General features: G+C 33.2%; 1 protein-coding gene across 7 annotated transcripts in view; it reads left to right on the top strand.

The window, feature by feature from the left end:
• The window catches only part of LOC113516261 (espin), a 138,862-nt gene that overhangs the window by 106,064 nt on the left and 8,007 nt on the right, over positions 1 to 24,791 (top strand). For all 7 annotated transcript variants that reach the window (XM_052895192.1, XM_052895191.1, XM_052895190.1 and 4 more), the window contains 3 exons: positions 50 to 152; positions 904 to 1,132; positions 14,450 to 15,018. In XM_052895192.1, coding sequence (XP_052751152.1) covers positions 50 to 152; positions 904 to 1,132; positions 14,450 to 15,018 — 901 coding nt within the window. The remainder of the gene's footprint in view (positions 1 to 49; positions 153 to 903; positions 1,133 to 14,449; positions 15,019 to 24,791) is intronic.

Raw genomic sequence — 24,791 nt, forward strand, 5'->3', positions numbered from 1 at the left:
AAGTGCTATATAATTTACTTCTTTGTTTTACTTGTACATTTTGTTGCAGATCAAACAAAGCATATGAGGAAGTATCTCCGATGACAGAGAATCAGACCAAGTCTTCGATAGCCACGAAGCTAGCGGCGCTTACACACAAAGCACAGAATTTCGTAAGTAATCATAATGATACATAACAAAATAGATTTATTAAAAAAAATCGAGGGCTATTAGTGGTTATTACTTTATGTTAAACCATATTTACTAATAAAGTTATATAATATCTCAATTTATTTAATTTTATTAGTAATTATGGTGGCCGTGTGGTCCCGGCATAGAATGGTTCGTGTTTCTATCGTGAAGTAGTTGTGTTTGCATGGCTGTGTTTCGGTTTGAAGGATGGATATGGCGTGAATTTACAGGGTACAGAGGAATAACACCTGAGTCCTCAGGAATGGCAACGCATGGGGGTTATCATGGGCGATAGAGTATACTCTGTTATGTCCATAGTACTCATATCTTATCTGCTCATATCTATAGGCGACGGTTACCACTTTCCATTAGGTGGGCCATTAGCTTGTTTGCTATTCTAAGTTGTATAAAAAAAATAGAATGGGCCACCGCTTTCTTTCCTGTGGGAATTTTAAGAGGCAACTAAAGGAATTTAATGTCAAGGGAGGGGCCTACCCGCCTGCCTGGCGTGGCAACTACTGGCAAATCTCCGTTTATGGGGGAGGCCTATGTTTATCAGCAAAACAGTTAATGGCTGATATGACGATTGGTTGAGCCGTGAAGGTGCTAAGAGATAATAAACTAACAAACAAACAGTTTACAAGAAGCCTGCATTATCAAATTAACATTGCCATCTATATAAATAGTGTCCCGGACAATGAACACTTCTGATTTCTTTTTATGTACGTACAGGCCAGCCGCATCTCTTCGGCGGCGGGCAGCCGCCGTGCCTCAATATCTGATGAGGCTGTAGTGGTGCAAGCTGCGTCGGCATCTTCAGGGGTATCCTCAGGTGGAAGTTCGGGAGACGAGGCACCTCCGCCGCCACCGCCACCACCAGCCCCGCCTGCACCACCAGCGCCACCACCGAAAGTGTTGGAGGAACCAGCGCTGCGACCCTCGGAGCTGAGGGGACGACTTGGTAAGTATGTTTTATAGACATAGAGATTTTTGTAAGATGTTTATTGTTTTCTTATTCTGATTGGTCACTTATACTCATTATTAATAATGTACGATTATATAAGTATCGAATAAAAAATGTGTTAAAATTTATTTAGCCAAAGTAATGTTTGGCTAATGAAATTTGAAATTTATTTTTTTTTTTAGACTAAAATCTTTGTTCTTAGACCAAAACTGAACGTATCGTTTTTAAGTCTAATCAATAATTAGATTAAAAAGTTCAAAGATTAGATCGATATTTTAAATTTAAATTCAGAACTATTTTTTCTGTGTTGTCATAAACTAGCTATTTCCCGCGGCTTGGCTTGTTTGGCTTCGTGTATAAAATATTCTATGTGTTAATTTAGGATACCTATTTGTGTACCTTTTATTTCGTTCAGCTATATAATTGTGATTAAATAGAAAATATACTGATATCTAAATATCTTAAAAAACTTTTACCTACATTTATAATTATAGTAGTATGGCAGGCAGTGTAGGCAGTAGCGTTCCTCTTAGAACATCACTATAACCTAACTGCGGTTGCTAATCCGCCTGCCAAGCGTGGCAACTACTGGCAAAACTCGCCAAGAGTTAGGCCTATGTATAGCAGTGGTCAGTTAACAGCTGACATGATGATGACCAACAGACGTTGCCATGAAAAAAATTAATTGATTTTTAATAAATTCCCATTTTTTACTATGAATTTATTATTGCCCTATTATTAAAAATTCATTTACAAGATTTAAATGATTTCACAATTGTTTACACTGCGTTTTAATTTACCTTTAGCCCTTTTCTATCACTTTTTTGTCTTATTATTTTTATGTTCCTACTTGACTAGATACCATTTTAATTATTCTTCTCCATTCTAACGTATTCCTCTCCATTCTGCCTGTAAGAGATTGCTATTTAGCGATAAGGGCACCCATTGTTGCCTCTTTATATTGTTTTTATGTAATTAAGTTTATGTAACTAAGTATTAATTTTGTTTGTGTACACATTGTTTATCTTTATCATCTGTATTATTCTTTGAAGGGAACAATAAAGAGTTTTCATTTATTCTTTCATTAAATGATTATGCTAGATTGCATGCAGTATGAAATGTTTAGGCCTGTAACTTTAATTGAAAATAGCATTTTAAAACTAAGGTTACCTGGCTGGAATCAAATGCAATTTGTAAATTTACACCAGAAAGAGAGAGAGAGAGAGAGAGACAGGGATTTTGTATAAAAATCGTACGCTGATCTAAGTGGACGAATTTTATAATAAAAATCGTTCGCTGGGGTATCAGTATTATTGTAACTGTATTATTGTACTGGGGTAACAGTATTACAGTGGTATTGTCCCATACGTATTTCTGGCATAAAACTGTTGTGTTTGCATGGTTGTGTTTCGGTTTGAAGAGTGGTATATGGCAGTAAAATTACAATGTACTGAGACAACATAATGGTCCTTAAAAAATAGCAACAAGAGGTACCGTGGGAGTCACAGAGTATTCTGTGATATATATGTTTACAGGCGACGGTTACCATTTTTTTTATGCGTCAGCAGTTTGCTATTGCATAAAAATAATTAAATTTAATACTATTAAGTTTTATTAATGATGCACAAAAGGAAGCAAGCGTACATATTAATGGCAAGATATTTTGTGGCAGTACAAAATTTTCTTAGATTTCACATTTAAGAAATAAAAAAAAACAGTTGTTTAAATAATTTTCTATTTTGGTTAAGAAACAGAACAAAAGTTATATTTTTTATGTATTATATACGTCATATTATATATGAAATGTAATACATTATTTATGTAAGTATGTATCTATATAATACAATTTTATCTTTGGCTGTTAAATTGGTTACACAAGTAACACTTTGGGTTTGTTGTACGCGTTCGTGTAACCTAACTTCAGGCTGTAGCTGAAAATCAGTGCTTTGCTTTGTAGCCTATTTGGGTCACTGCGACACACTTGGTGAAAACATACGAGTATTTTCATATTTTATTTTTTGTTTTATATTTAAAAAAAGTGTAAATAATTGTATGGCCTCATTTATTAATTTACGTGTGTCATAAATGGCTTAAATAAAGTGTTTATCTATCCGTCAAAGTGAGTAGGGTAATAGAGAAATGAGACCACAAAGATAAGTATGAATCATTATCCTTCATATTTTACTGATTACTTTTATTTATATCAAAGTATTGACCGTGCGGGCTCGGCATAGATCGACATCGGTATAGGCCATCCCATCCTTTCTCGTCGGTGTCGTAAGAGGCAACTAGGAAAGGACAAGGGATGGCCAGTAGCGTTTCTCTTAAAACATCTCTAATGCTTAATTGCGGTTGCCAGTCCGCCTGTATCCGTTCAAATACTAGCAACATCTCCTAAGGGGGAATTTGCCAGTAGTTGCCACGCTTGGCAGGTGCCACGCCCAGGGGGGGGTTATGTACAAAAGTTTGTACTTGCTTGGGTACCTCTGTCCCATTCGTGTTTCAACCGTGAAGCAGTTGTGTTTGCATAGTTGTGTTTCGGTTTGAAGGGTGGGATATGGCGTGAATTTACTGGGTAAAGAGGAATAACACCTGAGTCCTCAGGAATGGCAACGCATGGGAGGTATCATGGGCGAAACAGTATACTCTGTTATGTCCATGGTACTGCTCATGTCTATAGGCGACGGTTACCACTTTTTATCAGGTGGGCCGTCAGCTTGTTTGCCATTCTAAGTTGTATAAAAAAAAATGTTTAGCAGTGGACAGTTAAAGGTCGATATTATGATCTATGTAATATACATGCTATATAATGATATAAAGTCGAAAATAAGTGGATTAAATCTATATGACAATATGTTCTTTAATTATATGTAGCTTCCTTCATATAAATGATATTTATTTAAACCAGCCTTACTGGTGGTATTGGACTTTTACTTTTAAGAGTACTCACTGCACTTTACCGACACCTTTATATTTCACGGTAAATATACCACGTAGACTTTCGCAAGTTCAACGACATTATGTCGAAATATCTCTTTTTTGGATATAAGCAAATTTATTAATCCACTTTCCTGAAACGTGTAGATAATTAAAGATACAAATAAAGACATTGTTTTAATTGTAGAAGCTCGCAATTCGTTCCATTTGGGTGCAAACTTTGTCCGTCCGTTCATACGTCTATCTGTTACAGCGCTGTACCTCAACGACTGTTAGTGCTGCCGATTTAAAATTAGAAATAGTTTTACATATTGTTAGCCTTTGTTGTATCAGCCATTAACTGTCCAATGCTGAACAAAGCTTCCCCTATAAGCGGGATTTTGCCAATAGTTGCCACGTTTGGTAGACGGTTTGGCAACCACAGTTTGACTTATAGTGATGTTTTAAGATGGACGTTGCTGCCAATCTCTCCAGTGTAAAGTCCTTTAGTCGTCTCTTACGATACCTATGGGAAGAGAAGGGGTGGCTATATTCTATGCCGGAATCTGCACGGCTAATTGTTGACCCTTACCTAACATATTGTAATAGAAATAATTAAAAAACATCTTGTTTGAAGTATTTGAAAGAGGTATTCAGAATTTCAAACTGGATCTAAGTGAAGTATCATATAAAAGGGATTTATTTAAATTTATTTTTATTTATTTTTAAGCTGCGTAATTTCTGACTTACAATCGAAAATGTAAAAAAATCCCCCTTATCTTCAAAATTTGTAAAGCAAAAATTCTGAATATTATAGGAAAAATTGATCGATTTTTCCACTACCATTTTTGAGAAATTATTAAAAAACAATTCAAACGTAAACTTAGCTATGTGGTCCAGTTTTTAACCAGAATAGTCTAAAGTAAAAAAGTTACGAATTGAAGTATCGACAATAATAACTATTAGGTGTGTATTTAGTATATATAATAAATGCAATAAAGGTAATTTTCTCTCGTACGGAAACTTCGTGTGAGCTCAACTTGCATCTGATCGGTTTTTTACTCGTATGTGATTCACATTAGAGAATAAACGTGAAGAGATAAAAACGTTGATGACTTTTTAACTGGTGAATCGAGTTTTTAATGTATCTGTACAATTAATAGGATTTATTTATTTCAGTATTAATATTTGTACTAGTCTATGCGCGTTTTGCCTAGTTTTTGGGTGGTTTTAGTTAGAAGTAGGAAAAGACGCGCTTCCTCTTAATGCGTTTATTTGAATAAAGCGTTACAAAATTATATGGATTGAGGTGAATGGGACAATGAAGCCAATCGTTCGTGCTGAAATTATATCACGTGATTTACATTAGCCCCAATTGGGCGATCCGTTCGACATAGAAATTGAGCCGCAATAATATTTAATATTCTTTTTTATTATTATCAATAATAATACAAAGTTACAGAAATTATGTTACATTAGCATTCAGAAACTACGTAGGTTTATATTAATACTAAATACATTCAAGTTATTTAAATTGTATTAAAAACATGCATGAAGTATCGTTTTAATTTAGACTTGATGTTGCTAATAGTAATGTTATCTCGTACATCGGTGGGTATTTAGTTAATAAATCGAGGAACCAGGTAGTCAGCCGTACGCTCACCATAACAGTTATTTACTTGATTATAATTGAAGTAGCCTATTTTATTTGCAATATAAAATTCTGTTTGTTATGAAGCAAAATCTACATATAATTAGAAGAATCCGCGTTTCCAATTTATATAAATATTTTCAACCAATTACAGTAAGAAAGAGGTTCTAAATTCGATTGTATTTATGTTTAGTACCTCATAATTCTATCAGTTATTAACCGATTTGGATTTTATTTATCTGAAAAGATAAACTTACTCATTGATTATATGGAAATTTTATACAAATCTTTTCAGTATTTTAGTATTCAATCAAAATAATTGGTTTGCCCACAATTGAAGTCGTTTTTTTTTTAAAAGTTCGTAGTTTATAGACGTGTGTGTAAGTGAAGTCACTGTTTATTTTTTCAGATAAAAATGTACTTGTGTTTAACATTCGTTGTAATACATTTTAACAAATTAACGAATGATTCCCATATGTTATTATACTGATTAAAGTAGACGTATTTTAGTGGTAGTTTATAATTTGGTAGTTGTGTAATTGGAAACATCAGCGCGATGTGGTGAGCTGTGATTATGTTAAATTATAGGTTCAAACTGAGAAAGTTGATCTGATATGCACATGATGAATATAATATATTGTCATGAAAGTAAACATTATTGATTGTAAAAATCATTGTCAAATCAATTCAGAATTGGCTACGTAATCTAAACTAATATTACATACAGGAAAAAAAAACATTTTTTGTTTGTAATGTTAAATTAAAAAAAAATACACTTAACCGATTTTTTAAATTCTTTCACTTATAGAAAGTTACAGTATTAGTGAGTAACATGGGCTGTTATTTTTTTAAAAAACTGGTACTAAAATACAGAAATATTTAGAATTTTTACTTTTTTGAAAATTGTTTAAAAGATTAAACACACATTTCTATTTAATAAGCCACTAATTTTTACCCATAACTTCGTACGCGTGACTGGAATATTTTATTAATTGAGATGATGATGATGAGAAATTTTATGGCGATTGATTAAGCTATTAAGGTGCTATAGAGCAACAAACGAATAAGCAAACTTACTTTTACATTTATAATATAATTAAGAATAAGGATTAGACTTTTGTTATTGTTTTGTCTTATTATTAGGTGTTATTTACTATTATATATTGTTCACGTGATCAGGATATATGAATTCACCGATATAAAATGCATAAAATACATGTAAATGTCTATCCAAAATACTACGTGTATACCAAATTTCACGACAATTGGTTGAGCTATTAAGACGCCAAGATGTATCAGACAAACAAACTCACTTTCACATTTATAACTAATTGTACGTGAATCATTTTATAAAATACCTATTCTATCTTTGAAATTAAATTATAATCTATTTGTGAAACAAATTTAATTCAAATATGTTCAGTAGTTTTTAGTAGAATAACAAATATGCATCCATCCATACATTCGTACATATTTTTGCATTTTACTATGACTAATAAGAATGATTTGAAAGTGTATTTGCGAACATTTTTACCAGAGGGAGACTATGTACAAAAGTCGATTGCTTGGGTACCTCTGTCCCATTCGTGTTTCTACCGTGAAACAGTTGTGTTTGCATGGCTGTGTTTCAGTTGAAAGAGTGGGATATGGCGTAAATTTAAAGAGTACAGAGAAATAACATTTGAGTCCTCAGGAATGGCAACGCATGGGAGTATCATGAGCGAAAGAGTATACTCTGTTATATCCATGGTACTGCTCATGTCTAACATATAGGCGACGGTTACCACTTTCCATCAGGTGGGCCGTCAGCTTGTTTGCCATTCTAAGTTGTATAAAAAAAAAGAACAGTTTATGTCATCATGATTCTCTCATAGTTTCTGTGTTTATTCTTGTTCCTTGTAATTGTTTAATTAAATCGGCCGCCATATTGTTTAATATTTATGTTGGTGTGGCAATTAAAGAGTTTGTTCACTTTCTCCGTGTGATGGCCACTTAGTTGCGTACTGATTCGTTCGTACACACAAAACTGTACTAATGTATGATAATTTACTGTTTGAAGTTTAAAATTTGCACTGTTTCACTTTCCTTTTCTAAAATTTTATTGTTGATATCAGCCGTTAACTGTCCACTGCTGAACATAAGTTTCAAATGCGGGGTTTTGCCAGTTTCGCAAGTGGGTTGACAGCCGCTGTGAGGCTTTGATGATGTTTTAAAAGGAATGCTGCTGCCCATCTTTCGATCATTCATCTCCTTTAGTCGCCTCTTACGACATCTTTGGAAAAGGGAGGGCTGGCTCATTTTATACTTTATTTGCATTATACAATATAGGAAATAAGCAAGACAATTAACAAATGTAACGATAAATTTGTATAAGTACAGTAAGGCGAACTTATTGCTGAGAGCAATCTTTTCAAGACAATCTTAGGGTAATGGACTAATTGTTGTACAAGTAGGTATCATAGTATTGTATAATTAACAAATTTAATTCAATTCACAGCAACTTGGATTCAATGATGATCACTCTAAAAGATAGTTTTGACCTATTTTTAAAAACTAAATGTAGTTTAATCTATTTAAATGTACAAGACTTCTTTTTATTAAATCGTATTGTACCAGCTATTAACCGTCGAGTGCTGAACATAGGTCTCTCCCATAAAAGGGTACTTTGCCACTAGTTGCCACGTTTGGCAGGCGACTGTTATTAGATATAATATGCTAATTTAAAGAGCAGTCAAACAATGATTTTGGTCAAACTAAGAGATTTAAGAGTTGAAGTAATAAAGCATAAAACAATGCTGCTTTAATTCTATTTTAGCAGTGCTTTTTTAAATTTTTTTTTCATCAAATTGACTTAGATAAAACAATCTAAAAGATAATCTTCTCCATCTTTCTCTTTTATTTAATAGTTTTATCTTGTCGGGACAACAATTTTATTCATGCGTAGAAATTGTAGTATGTTTTTTTTTTATACAACTTAGAATGGCAAACAAGCTGACGGCCCACCTGATGGAAAGTGATAACCGTCGCCTATAGACATGAGCAGTACCATGGACATAACAGAGTATATATTTTAATTTGAAACTCAGTTATGTTAAAACAGGTACATACATTAAGTTAAAACATGGCAATCTCTTATTTTTGACATTTTTCTAACTGGATTAATTAAAATATGTGAAAGCATATAAATATATAGTCACGAAATTGAAAGTATCAGATGTTATCTTTTCAACACATTTAACAACAGTTTAGTTAAGCCTTGGAGCATATAAAGAGATAGAACATATTTGAGACCGGATCATCTATCGCGAAAACGACTTTATTACCAGTTGTTATAGATAAAAATGCTACGCTTAAGAGCTCTATGTACAATATAAATGCTTTACAATCCTTTCTAGATGTATTCATCATAATCAGTACGCAATATTGCTGGCATTATTTGTTAGAAAGTGGCAACACTGTGAATGTGTCATTTGAAATCTGTTTATGAGAGAAAAAGCGCTTTTCTTAAACTATTTAACAAATCAACACAATACAACCACGCTTTGGAATTAACTTGCAGCAGCAGCGGTATTTCCAAACTGACACGATATGAACATACTCCTTTTGAAAAGGTCGACAGCAAGCCTGCAATTCCTCTGGTGTTGCAGGGCTCATAGGCGGCGGTAATTACTTATTATCAGCTGATCTGTATATTCGCTTGCCTCCTTTTGTTGTAGAAAATTAAAAAAAAATCACGGAGGTAGATAAATAACAGCGGCAAGGAAAAAAATATTTATACATCATAGGCCATTTTATGTGTTTATTTATTAAAAAAAATGTTTATTTATTGATTCACATAAATACACCATGGAGACTCAAGTTTTCTGATAACAATTATTGCATGGGGTTCTTCAAAGGTTTCCTAAGGGTTGGCAACGCGCGCGTGACTTCTCTGGTGTTACGGGCGTCCATAGGTTACGGTAACCTCATTTATCGTCAGACAAGCATACGGCCCTATGCTTGTTTGCCACAATAGTAGTATAAAAAAATACATTACTTTTTTAATTAAAATGTGGATCTTTCGAGATTCTCATTCATATTTCATATCATTCATCCACATCCTTTTTTATATATATGCACAATAAAAAGGATTCTGAATGACCAGTGGGAGACTTTGTACAAAAGTCGTTTGCTTGGGTACCTCTGTCCCATTCGTGTTTCAACCGTGAAGCAATTGTGTTTGCATGGCTGTGTTTCGGTTTGAAGGGTAGGATATGGCAGTAAATTTATAGGGTACAGAGGACCACCACTTTCCATCAGGTGGGCCGTCAGCTTGTTTGTCATTCTAAGTTGTATAAAAAAAATATTACTGACTGTCTGACCCACAAATCAAAGCTCAGCGAAACAGCTAAATGTAGAGTATAAAAATTTTGCAGATAGGTTTATTGTATAGCATAGGTGAATAATAAGTAAGGGTTTTTCAAAATTCAACACCTAAGGAACCTAATCTTCCAAAATGCACCATAAATTTTATTTATGTTTTTTTTTTATGGACGATAAAGGAAAGATAACCCTGCTTGCGCTAATGGTATAAGCTGGCGGGGCACCAGTGAGGAATGACAGATGAGATTGAAAAGGCAAGTTAGTTAGTCCACCGTGATGAATACATCTGGAATTCGGCATGATAGTTTCCAGAGAGGACCACGTGGATGAGATTGGTAGTCCGCATTGCTAACAACCCTTACCCCCTTATTTTGTGTATGTTAATCTATGAAGTGGACTAGCTGTATAGCAAATTACATACAAATCTGTTTAGTAGTTTAAGCGCGATTGAATAATAATAATAATAATCCAAACATACTTTCACATTTATAATATTAGTAGGATAAACTAGAGGCTTCAGTAAACAGAGTGAGACAGTTTCATGACTGGCCACCTGAATTTTAACGACGCTGCATTACGGTCAGTACTTAATTATGCTAGTGGGTAGTCTGTATGTCACTTTCTATGCATCTTGTTGTTTAATTATCAAGCGACTATAATAAATTATAAGTGTTCCAAAGAAAAGCGACTTCAATTGTGTTAAAAAAAAGTTATTATGATTTTGAAACTATATCCCTAAACCGATTTTAATAAAACGCCTATGGGACTGGTCTGTAAATATATCCTTTTAGATAAGAAAATAATTTTCCAAATCGGTTTATAACTGACGGAGTTATGAGATAACAAACAAAAAAAAATACTACCGGATTGAAAACCTTGTTCTTTTTAAAGTTGGTTTAAAAACGTAAAAAAAGGATAAAGGACTTTATTATCATTATTACAACATACAATTATAATTATAAATAAAAAACCTTTGGAAGATTTTTACTTAAATACACTGAAAAGTAGAAAGGATTTGAGTAGAATTAAAAACACAGATGGATCACATGCTATTTTTTATTCTAATTCACACGAGCGAAGCTGCGAGATTCAATCAGTCTTTTTAATAACACGATTATCTAGCAAGATCCATGTTGTCTTCATAGACGTAATGAACTTGTAAACGAATCAATATTCCCTAATTATCGTGACGAAACTGAAAAAAAAAATATGGCCTTGTTCAAGTTTCTCTCGATAGTAATGTCGAAATCCATAGTTTTTCCATGAAAGGCCAATTTTACGTAAACTAAGACACATTTCTACATAACTTGCTTATAACTGAATAGTCGAGCCGCCCAAGCGGAACATTTCATAAGCACATAGTAACCACTATCTATCTTACACGGTAAAATAACTCAAATACTTCGTTTATGAGATTGTAGTGTAAAATTAATTAGAGACTAGTTAATTTACTGTCCACTAAAAAACTATAATTTTGTTTTTATTAAGATATTTAAATACTCGTGTTTGCACGGCTGTGTTTCGGTTTGAAGGGTGGGATATGGCGTGAATTTACAGGGTACAGAGGAATAACACCTGAGTCCTCAGGAATGGCAACGCATGTGGGGTATCATGGGCGAAACAGTATACTCTGTTGTGTCCACGGTATTGCTCATGTCTGTAGGCGACGGTTACCACTTTCCATCAGGTGGGCCGTTAGCTTGTTTGCCATTCTAAGTTGTATAAAACAAATATATATTTTACTAATAGTTTCTCACGGCTTTGCCATGTATATCAGCATATAATAGTATCATGTCAATGTGTTAATTAAAGATATATCATCGCATTAAATTGTATTGAAAACCTATAAAAGCGTGATTGAGTAAAAAACTTCCGCTGTGTTCTCCCGGCGTAGAATAGGCCATCGCTTCCTTTCCTCTGGGTGTCGGAAGAGGCGACTAAGGGAACTTAATGAAATAACGGAATTGAATAAAATTTGATACACGGTAACACATAAGGTATTTTATATATTGATATATAGGGGTGAAGCCGCGGGATAAAGCTTGTCTAGTAAGCCATTATCTGTCTACTGCTGAACATAGCCCCCCAAGAGATTGCCATGCCGCATCCCCTGCATCCATTGATTTCCGGCGATGCATTTGAGGTCATAGCTCCATCTTATTGGTTTGTCGGTTCTTCGAGCCATTGCCACTTCCACTTGCTATCTTTCAGCCTTTTTTTAATGGGTGATAATGGAATGATAACCCCACCTGCGCTATCGGGATACGCTGGCGGGGCACCAGTGAGGGATGATCGTGCCCATCCCCATTACTAACAATTCCTTTCCCCCTCTATCTTTCGGGATGTGTCAATCACTTTGGTTCTTCAGCGGATACTCGTATTGTCATTTCGGGTTGTATCATGCAAACAAATTCCGAGCATAGCCCTCTCCATAGCTCGCTGAGTTACTTGAAGCTTTTGCATATGGGCAACTTAGTCTAGTATATTTGTAAAATTATATTATTTCCAGACGAGCAAATTTGAGCTCATCCAAACAAAAAAGTTCTTTCTAATATGAATATCAAGAAATTATATAATAGATAATAATGTAGTATAATGAAGCTGATGATCAACGAATGATTAATTGTAAACGTCAATCAGAAATGGTAGCAGACGGTCATTATTTTATTATACAGTTGTGGTTCTCACGACTCGGATTCCAGTTGAGAATAAAATAGATTTTTTTCAACATTAATCCGGAAGTTGCCATAACTAGATTTCTTTTTATGACATCTCTAGTTGTACTCGTATTTAACTCATTATTTTAAAATTAAGTTAAACATTTTAAATTCGTAATTTTTGTATTTCATATTATTTATTAGAGCTTCTTTTTTATACAACTTATAATGGCAAACAAGCTGACGGCCCACTTGATGGAAAGTGGTAACTGTCGCCTATAGACATGAGCAGTACCATAGACATAACAGAATATACTATTTCGTCCATGATACCCCCCATGCGTTGCCATTCCTGAGGACTCAGGTGTTATTCCTCTGTACCCAGTAAATTCACGCCATATTTCACCCTTCAAACTGAAACACAGCCATGCAAACACAACTGCTTCACGGTTGAAACACGAAACTTAACATATAATAACATGGATTTTTAGTTGTTTATGGCACACAATAAAAACATCTTTAATTTTTTCTTTTTTTATAATTGACAAGTTGGTATTTTTTTTATCGAACTACATGGTATTTTGCGGAAAGCCATGTTACTTGTGAGTCAATTACAATTATTTTTTTTTAATTCCGCTACCATTAGTACTGCCAACATTTGAATATTGACCATGATTATTATTAGTAGAAGTTCTACAACCTTCCATATCAGTCATCAATCTTTTGAAGTAGTGAATCTTCAAATATTGTTAGTCTCTGTTATGTCCATGGTACTGCTCATGTCTATAGGCGACGGTTACCACTTTACATTAGGTGGGCCGTCAGTTTGTTTGTCATTCTAAGTTGCATAAAAAAAATATTGGTAGTGCACGCATACTAATGGTAGTGGAATTACACAAAATAATTCTGGTTTACCAGTGATATGCTATGTTTCAGTTTAAAGAGTGGGATATGGCTGTGAAAGTACAGGGTACAGAGGCATAACACCTTAAGCCACAGGAATTGTAACGCATGAAGAGTATCATGGGCGACACAGTATACTTTGTTATGCCCATGGTACTGTTTAAGTCTATAAGTAATTATCATTGTAGATAGTAGACATGAATAGCAATATGAATGTCGCATTACATTGTAATAAATAATTTTAGTTTAGATGCAGGATATTTATTCTTGGAAAATATTAATGTTCCCTCAAAGAAAGATTACAAGAAATAAGGTAGAGAGGCAACGGGTGGCTTTAATGGTAAATAGCGATCTTTTCCAGACAATCTTAGGATTGAGAGCAATAATGAAACTGCGTTATAAAAGATGTTTTTTTTTTCAGTTTTATTTTGACAATTTACCAATTTATCAATGTTATGTTAGGACCCTTACCAAAAATTATGTTGTGTGTACATTCATACTCAAATAATATCATATAAACTCTTTTAGAAGTAATATTTATGATTTTAGAATTTTAAGATTTTTGTATTTAAATAAATGATCTTTATATAAAAAAAAAATCTTAAAAGTTATAAGCTTGTTTTTGTAATTACTATGCGTTGTCAAGAACATTACGTCTTCAATTCATGCATTCAATGCATTCGGTAACGTTGTCATACTTTTCATATGTTATTATATTCGAGTGCGACTGTACACACGGATACGCTGGCCGCATCACTCGTCCGCGGGGTGCGTGCGCGCCGATGCGCAGACTTTCTCTCCCCTCCTAACTAGCGCATTTTGCAGCGGGGCGGCGCGGATCAGCGGCGTCCGCAGATGATGAGCGACCACGCGGGGCCAACCTCGTCAACAAACAGCCGGCCCTCCCGTTCGTGCCTCCCGCGTTCCCCAACAAAGCGCCTGACCGTCTCATCAAACCCTCGGAGTACTTGAAAACAATCACGGCGCCCTGCAAGCGGGACGACAGCGCGGCGGAGGCCCGTCCTCCGCCGCCGCCGCCCGTCCCTAGCGGAAATGTGCCGCCGCCGCCTCCTCAGCCCCCAGCGGCGGCTCCCACGCAGCCCTTAGCCGCGATCAGTAGTGCTGAGCTCTCAGCGGTCAGACTCAGGACTCCCGCCACAAAAACCATGTCAGCGCCTCCCCCAGCGAGGTCAGTCAGTCTACAATGCCTCTCAAGTGGAGCGGAAAATTATAGAAGCGCGAAAACGGATTTGATCGAGGAACTCAAGATGTCCAAGGACATAACCGGTATAAAGAAGATGAAAGTCGAACGTGCCAGACGGGAGAGTCTTCAGGATAAGGAGACCTTCACGGAGTTTACGAAGCGGTTCACGGCGGAGAACTTCGTTGATCAGGTCAGTGGTTTAGTGTTTTAGTCAGTGTTGTTAAAGCAAAACTTTTAATGCTAGTAAATATTTTTTAAACTTAAGTATTGAAGTGCATTTCTTTGTCTTTGATAAGTTTTTAAATGAATTTAGTAATTGAAAAATAAGTTACACACGTAAAAAATAATGTACAAGTTTAAAAAATCCTTTATATGTATCTAAAAGTTTTATTAAACGTATGCCAGTAAAAAACACCAGATATTATTATAAATACACATTGAGGTTGTTTATTAAAAAAGGAAAAGTAAAGAAATATAGCGTATAATTATTACTGTAGTCGTAGATTAACATACTTTGTATTTTAATGCAAACAATTATCTTTCACTCTCTTTATACGGATTATCTTTCCTTTAAATAATTAGAATATTAATCTTTACTTAATATTACAGTTGTTAAAGTGAGTTTGTGTTACCTTTTGGTACCTTATTACTCAATCTCCAAACATTGAATGATATAATGGAAAGGATGGAGAACGACATACGCAATTTTTTACTCCAGTCCATTTATTTAACTTTTATTTATTTAACTATTTATTGGACCATAAATAAAAATATACAATGACAAGTGAATAATTCAAGTGAAATACAGCAACATAAATGCAGATTGAAATATACACATAAAGGTACAAAAGGCGGTCTTATCGCTAAGGCAATCTCTTACAGACAACCTTTGGTTAAAGGAGAACAGACAGAAATAGATCCTGATCCCGTAAAATCGTAGAAAAAAGCTAGTTTCTTATAAATAGAGGAAAATTAACGATAACATACAAACATAACGTAACATGTAACGGTGAAATACAACAACTAGAGACCTCAAGTAGGCGTATGTAGAGGATAGATGTAGGCATTTTCCAAGAAGTGCAGTTGCATCCGTGCATTTAACCCAGTGATCTACTTCCCCCACCGGCGGCGCTGTCTCTGCAAGCCTCGGCTAATGTCTAATGGCCGTGAAACGCAGCATGACTGGCATTTTTGACTAAACTGCCTCTATGTACAGTTAAACGCACTTTTTATATTACAATTTCATAGGTAAACCACTGAAATAACAGTTGTAAAAGTCATAAAACTTTTACTTTCTCGTGAATTGACATGTAAATATAGTAAGTACTTCCATTGATCATCATCATTACCTCTTATATTTTTAAAAATAATAATCTACGTAATATATGTAGGTATATAAACAAGTACTTTATTCCTTTGCTTGCTTCTTATGATATCCTATAAAAAAAAATGAAAAGAGGTAGGGGTTTATTAATTATCAAATTAATAATGATTGTACCTGTAATTACGTCTGTGTGACAGTAATAACAAGTAGTCTATGTCCCTCTCCATCCTACATGTCTATCTTTATCCCAAATACTATCTACTTATTAAAATTAGCTAAGCTGTTAAAACACTGTCTCTCTTCAGTGGTACATTCTTGACTGTATGATCATGGTTTTTTTAATTATTGTGGATAGTTAAGGTATTAAGTGGTAACAAATAAACTCACTTTTACATATTTATAAAGTTTATAATAATATGACGTCGATTTTCAGTCACTGACCCCAACTAAAATGATTTAAAACTGGTGTTTTAATTGAGTCGCAGACGTCACCTTGCTACTTGAGATGACAGTTATATTTATTTTACGAGATTTTGGCCTACAAATCTCGGAGGAATTATTATAAGTACATAAATATAAAAAAGATACATTATAAGTAGTTTTATGAATCTGGTTAATTAGTTAGTACTATCTAGTATTCTCATTTTCGTGTATAATATAGTATATTTTATATATGTGTGAGTATATTCATTATTTATATATATTTATTCGTTTATATATATGTAAATTATGTATGTATATCAATAATTACTAGTACCACATTCAAGCATTCTGACACTTCCCTAAAGTTGACTGGGAGAGAATGCTTTTAGCATTAGGCCCGCCATGTACACATATATGTATTAATGAATACATAAATAAAATAAATAAATTAATGATACCTAGAACTCCTACGTAAACAATGAGTTAACAGGTCATAGAACGTACCCGATTACCACTTTCTTAAATTTTTCGTACTTAACCGATATTCGTGTGTAATTAAGTATGTGTAAGTCCACGCTACTAGTTGCAATGTTATGCACTATTGAAAAACTACAGAATAACATTAGAAGTGGTTATAGACATAGCTATTCAACCGTAACACTGTTTCGTTTGATCAAAATTGATTGATATTAAATAATTATTACATAATAGGCGTTTTACAATCATAATATTGCATAATTTTGATTATATACAAACACACATGTCACTTCTGCCTCCAATTGGGGTAGGCAGAAACAATATAACGTCACATGTTCCGGTTCAAGCAAATCTCTATCGTTTTATCCATATTTATCAGCTCATATAAGCTTTCCGATTGCCTAGTTTGTCGACATTTGTCTGTCTATTAGGGCCCCCACCGACATCTCCACTCCTTTGTGCTCGATATACTTCTTTCGTATTTCTTAATTTAATTTATATAAATTTAAATTGTGTGATTTTATTCATCTTTAATGCACAAATGTATATAGCCTATTCGAAAATAATTTATGGCCAGTGTTATTCGCTGATAACGTGTGAATTTATCTATTAAAAACAAACAACAAAATCTTTACAGATATGTAATATAATTATGAAATTATGTTATACACAATAATACTAACAGTATTATAAAATATTTTGTGTACGTGTACTAACAGGGTAGTTTTATCTTTGAATGCGAGGAACATCTCTTCAGACTATGATTATATTATAGATTTTTTTGTTTTTGTTATATTGATGTAATCATAAATCTTTGATCTGCATAATAGTCACTTTGTTAAGTCATAAGTATTTATTTCTAAGCGACTTAAAAAAATAAGATATTCAAAATTTGGATAGACCGATGATGTATAATAGTGCATTTTATGCATTAACTTAAATTCCAAAACTATTGTGATAATTTTTTTTTATTTTATGTAAAAAATAATATAACAATAGTCGTATTATCGCAACGTGATTTCACACATATTTTTATGTAGTAATGGAATAATCGGTATTAATTATTGTAACATACCTAACTATTGGACTGAAAGTGAAAAACACAGGTACTCTTCGATCTGAAAAAAAAATTTAATAGTGACACTCCCATAAATGGTAATGGTATAGTACTATTTACTCATACTGTGGCATCGCAGTGCATTCGTACTCGTAGAATAGGTTGCAAATATTTGAATTTAGAATGTGGTAGGGCATAATTAAATTGCTGCACTAAATCGTAGAAAAATAATGTTTTTGCTATCCTTAATCTATGTCTCTGATTATATTATGTTCGATTTAAATTTTTAAAAGTAGTTTTTTTCTCAAAGTAATACATCAGTTACAATTGTTACAAAAGTAATATGCGACATAGAACGGGACTATAAAATGTAGAAAGAGTAATTAAAATCGGTTCAAAATTGGCGGCCAATTTGGTATTACGAACAATGTAACCGAAATTATTATTCATCTTTTTTCTTTAATGTTAAAACAAACTTTTATGTTCCTATATACAGGTACATACAAACCCACAAAGCAAACTTCTTTAACATACTCTCGAGATAGATAGACTAGACAAATATACATTCCTGTATGGAATAAGTCCGTCTACGTACTGTATATTATTTTATGTATCAAATACCTATGTGATGATACCTATACGGGAATTTTTGTGAATTCTCTGTTAGTCGTTTCCGACAATTGTTTAAATTTTGAAGACGAGACGCTGTGATGCAATGCGCCGTACTCTTATTGAAGAAATAAAAAAAATATAGGAAATATACATACATATAAATAAATAGTTAAAAAATAAATATAAGTTTTGAAAGTAATATAACACCTATGTAATTTATAAAAATAATTTTTAAACGAACAAACAATGATTGCTTCTGAGAGAATCGCTTCATGTTTTCTTTAGACAGCGCAGCGCACTACCCATCATTATTCATTATCCGTGGTAACAAATCCATAATACCAATACTAATAACAAATCTAAAATCACGACTGCGTCAAGGCGAATTAAATACTTCAAAAGCTTATTGAACTTTCAAACAATATACTATTGTTATATTCAATAAGAAGCGAAAGTTATATCATTTGCTTGAACGTCTGAATGGGGAACGTTTGAAATATTTATTTTGGGTATGCACGCCGTTCACACTTCACGCTTTCGTAGACTTGTGTACCGCCCGTTCGTGGCGTTTGCATTAGAATTTTGTTTATTTCATTCTCACAATGAAACTGTTAAATTAATAACTCGTAAATATTTAATTAAATAAACTATACAGATTTTGAACAATCTCCGCGATACGGTGATAGGTTACATTAGATATTTCAAATACACTATCGGGACTTAACGCGACGTGATTGCAGGTAAATGGCACCTACCTACAAGTACATATCTGATTTTTGTTGCTGTTGTTATGGGACTCATTGGCGAATTTAAGATTATTTTTAAGGAGAGGCCTGGCTGCTTAAAAATACACATTATGTATTTTTAGACATATTTTTGTGCATAATTAAAAAATTAGTTCGCCTCCTAGGGTGGGCATCAGACAATTCTTAAGTGGACTCGGCCTCCACTTAAACCCGACTATGATGGAACTATACAGACTCCTGTCTCTCTATAAAGCTGTATAGTCATACTTATGCTCTGTCGCAGGAATTTCTAAACTTTTAAGATAACGGAACGCCTAACAAATACCTTTTATTTTATGGAACCCCATATGAAATGATTACAAATCAAAAACACTGTAATTTAAATAAGAACAAAAGCTTTTATTAGAAATATTTTAAAAGTATAGCACTTTATAGTTTTATTTTACTTTTAATGCGAAGAATGACATTGTTTTACAGTAGAAATAATCTCGCGGCCCGCTGGTTACTTTTTTACAGAACCCCTAGTTTCTGCGGAACCCACTTTAGGAATCGCTGCTCTGTCAATTGTAAAAACAATAACCAAAATGGCGTAGACATAATAAGTTTTTACTCACATGACCCGGATAATAGATTGACTAGAATATAAAATAGCCTATGCTCTTCTCAATCCCAAACATTGCTTATTTTGATACTATAATTACTTATTATTTAAAAAAAATACATTTGATGCTAAACTATATATTCATTATCTACAATTCTGTATCTATATCATATATATTTAAAATTGGAACATCAGAAGAAAGGAAATATATTTTTTAGCATATTACGTTATTGTAGCTTTTTGTTTTCATACCTGTATCTACGTGTATGTTTAATTCTGTCAACTGCTACACAAATTTTTACTATTGTATTAACCCTTTTTTGCATGATTTTTTTTATTGGTGAAATCAAAGTCATATAATCAAAGTTTTAAATAATTCATGTTTAAAATTAAAGGAAAAATGGTTAAAACAATAAATTTGACAGCAATGTTTTTTGTTTCTGCAATGGACATTAAAAAATTATTCAGACACAATCAAAGTGAACTTGGTCTTTTATATAAGTTTTAGGCATTCAATGTTATGATGGAAATTTCTATCAGTATTCAAAGAAGGGTTAACTCTACTATTGTAGGCACTCGTTGTCTGTTTTTCAATCGGCTTCCAAAAGATTTTTTTTTAATTCGGTTGTTTTTTTATGTTTGATACCTCATAAGTCCGTCAGTTCTAAAACGATTTGGGAAATTATTTTTTTTTATCTAAAAGGGTATAGTTACAAATTAAACCCATAGAAATTCAAAATCGGTTATGTAGTTTAGTTTTTAGATCAAAATAACATTTTTTTTTTGGTTTTGCCACAATTATGGGACATAATAATCAATTATGTACTTTATAACATTAGAATAATGTAAATATAATTTTTAATGCCTGTTTGCGCTATATTAATGAAAAAAAAAAGAGAAATTACGTGTAACTATACTAAATTTTATAACGATTGGTCGCGTTAAGAGGTTATAAAAATAAACTCACTTTGCAATATTAATAACGATTATGGTTATAAAAGTTACATAAAAATAATAACATACGAGTATATGAGAACAAATGACCACCTAAAATAATAAATTATTTTTAGTATTTTCAAGTGCCCTGTACTTTCTTTATTTTTGTATGACTCATAAACACGGATACTTCGAAAGTATAATATGTCCGAGAAAGTATGAAAGCATGTATTATATTATTAATATCATGAAGTAATTATGCTCAATACGTACCATATACATGTATCAGTAATTTTATTCCTTACAGGATTATTTCAATGTTGTGATCTAGTTTCGGTTCTAGCCTTGAAATACTTGTTATTTCCCGCAGATTTGTCCGAGTGAATCAGTATGTGTTAAGTTAGGATGTAACCTGTGTACCGAATTTCATTCATTTTCGTTCACAATTTAAGCGTAATAAAAGCAACAAACATAAAACCCTAGCGTCTTAAAAAACTTTTACATTTATAATATTAGTTAGATTTCATTGTCAAACTACGCATTATAATTCCATACGACTTTGTGCAGCCGTGGAACATATAGAAACCAATAAACTATTATTTAAGACTAGCTGTATACCGTGGGTGCCACGTAAATCAGTGCATAAAGTACCATATGTGCTCAGTTAGGATATATCCTACCTGCGTACCAAATTTTATTCAACTCAGTTCAGTAGTTTTTGCGTGAAAGAGTAACACTCATTCATCCATACATCATTACAAACTTTCTCATTTATTATATTCTAAAATGCTGACTTGACCAGAGGGAGACTTTGTACAAAAGTCGATTGCTTGGGTACCTCTGTCCCATTTGTGTTTCAACCATGAAGCAGTTGTGTTTGCATGGCTGTGTTTTGGTTTGAAGGGTGGGATATGGCGTGAATTTACTGGGTACAGAGGAATAACACCTGAGTCCTCAGGAATGGCAACGCATGGGGGTATCATGGGTGAAACAGTATACTCTGTTACGTCCATGGTACTGCTCATGTCTATAGGCAACGGTTAGCACTTTCCATCAGGTGGGCCGTTAGCTTGTTTGCCATTCTAAGTTGTATAAAAAAATGTATTCACATATTTTTTTTAGTTTACAAATATTTGCTACTATGGGACATCTATACTTTATTTAAGTGATAAACAATACTTTTATTATTTTATCTTACTAATATTTATAATAAAATTGTAACTTAACGATACCTGTATATGGAAGATATTAAATAAAAATAAATATCAGGAGTATTAATAAGGGAAATAAATGCCAAAACATTATTATTTGTAGAAATTTTATCTGTCTGTATGTTTGTTCCGGCATCACGCAAATATTACAACCCCAAATGTGGATATGGCTTGTACAGTTATATTCCTGATGGTTAAACTTATAATCTGGTATGTTTTTAATTTTGTTACGCAGTCTATTTAATTAGTTTTGAAATCCACGCGTACGAAGCCGCGACGCAGCGGACAAAAAAACTAGTCATTTTATTAAGAGATCATAAAAAGAGGAGATACTTAACTAGTCTGTATTTTTTTTACTGTTGTGTTTGTGTTACTCGATATTATTGCCGATTTTCCGATTTTAATACATCTTTTTTTCAATGGACAGGATTTACTCCTATGTTAGCGGTATACCGACTTAATTTTATCGAAATTAAAGTCGCAGGTTTTTTGCTGGAAATTCTTTTAACTTATTAATGAGCATTTTACAAATGTATGTAAATAACTTCTGTATGTGAAATCGTAAAATTTTGACACGTAATGTAGCCGTCGCTCTTACCATATTTGTTTATCCTTTATTGAACAATTTCACTATTTGCAAACATTAAAGGAATTACTTACACCGCCATTACACTGTAATTTCTATTATGCAAATTTTAGAATAACAATTAACTTAACTTTTACTCGTAAATTATTTGGCGTAATGCATTCGTATTTCTGTAAACATTCGATTGGAGAGGATGCTTGAGCAATTGACCATGTAGTGGTCGTACGTGCGCTTTCTATACTCGTTGAAATTACTTTCAAAATTGAAAAATCAGTTTAGTTTTTGGTAAATGAAAAAAAAAAAAAGAAATTTGTACACGATTTCTGTTGCATCAGTTCGTTTTATAACAATATGGTTTTTTGTTTGTTCAAATAGGTAGGTAACTCTCATATATTCATAAACCTTAGATTAGTAATATAAACTTCTAGGTTTATAATCAATTATATAGATAGAATGTCTCCAAATTAATGCATCGCCAAAAACAGGTAATCTTTTTTATCCAAGTGTGCATGAATAGGGTTATCACAATGTCGAGTAGACCTCCACTTTTTTTAAAGTCGGTAATTTTTTTATTTACGTATGAGGATGATACGTATATAGGGATGCCATAATGTATAGTTATTACACAGTATATGGAAAAAACTATATTGTAAGATTAAGTTAAAAATAAAAACCATTCAAAATTCTTGTGAATATATTTCAAAACAATAAGATAAATTCAGCAAAATGATTTATAATGAGGCTTATTTTTACTGATTTCTTATGTGCATAAACGTAAAATATGTGTTTATGTTTTAAATATTTAGAAATGGCCGCCATTTTCATTACTATATACCATATCAGCCGTTAAATGTCCACTGAACGTAAGTCTCCCCCTATTAGGGGAGTTAGCCAGTAGGTGTCACGTTTGGCAGGCGGGTTGGCAATCGCAGTTAGTCTTTGGTGATGTTTTAAGAGAGACAAAGTTCCCTTAGTCGCCTTTTTCGTCCCTCACGGGAATGGAAGGAGTAATCCATCCTATGCTGGGACCATAGGGCAAGGCCCACCATGGCCATTTCAATTAAAACACGTATATTAATTTGTAATTAATACGTGTACATATGCAAATTTATATTATCCCACAAAAAGAGTTCCAATTCAAATTAAAAAAATCGACTAACCTGGAAAAAGTTTTAATGTGACTACTTGGAACCTAAGAACAAGGAATTACATAGAAGGAATTATAAAATAAAAATTGTAAATCATATGGTTGCCTCCTTTCTTCTTATGCAAATGTAATTAGTAAAAAGAGGACGAAAGATACACCCTTAGTTGCTATTTTTCTCAATTCATAGCAGGCTAGTGTATAGAAAATGTTTGATATGTCAAGTATTTGACAATAACAAATTTTATACTACTAGATTTTATATTCGACACAGTTTATGTAGAAAGTATGCAAGCAGGTTGTATCTGGATTTGGTAGGGTTATACGGCCGTATAACATTTTTTATACACTAGCCTGCTATGAATTGACAATTTTATCACTCCTATGTAATTCCTTATTCTTAGCTTGGAACACTGAAAAAAAGCGCGCTTAATTTAAAAAAGTGATGTTTTTGACACTTAATGCTCTATCTATATAATCTAAGATTACAAAGTCATGTTTTTGTTTTTTGCACCAGTGCAGCTAAAGTTGTTACACCTAACTGTATACTGATCTTAGATTTAGTAAATCTTCCATCCAACACAGACAATTGTAGATCTATCTAAATCATGTTTTTATGTGATTTCTCATTATTACTCCGTGTGTTATGATCCCATCGGAAGTAATGACGGAAACGTTTTTGTCGTACATAATCATTGTAATGAAGGCAATTGTATTGAGTTATCGACATTTATACTTTCCGGACTTTGTGCAGTGTTTGTCAATGTATCTTTTTGAGTTAAAAATGATGTAAGTAGAAACTTTATATAGGCTGAGTTTGCTAGGAATCATTGAAATTGGCTGTGT

This window comes from Galleria mellonella, unplaced genomic scaffold (assembly GCF_026898425.1).
Source record: "Galleria mellonella isolate WM207_F2 unplaced genomic scaffold, CSIRO_AGI_GalMel_v1 utg266, whole genome shotgun sequence".
NCBI lineage: Eukaryota > Metazoa > Arthropoda > Insecta > Lepidoptera > Pyralidae > Galleria > Galleria mellonella.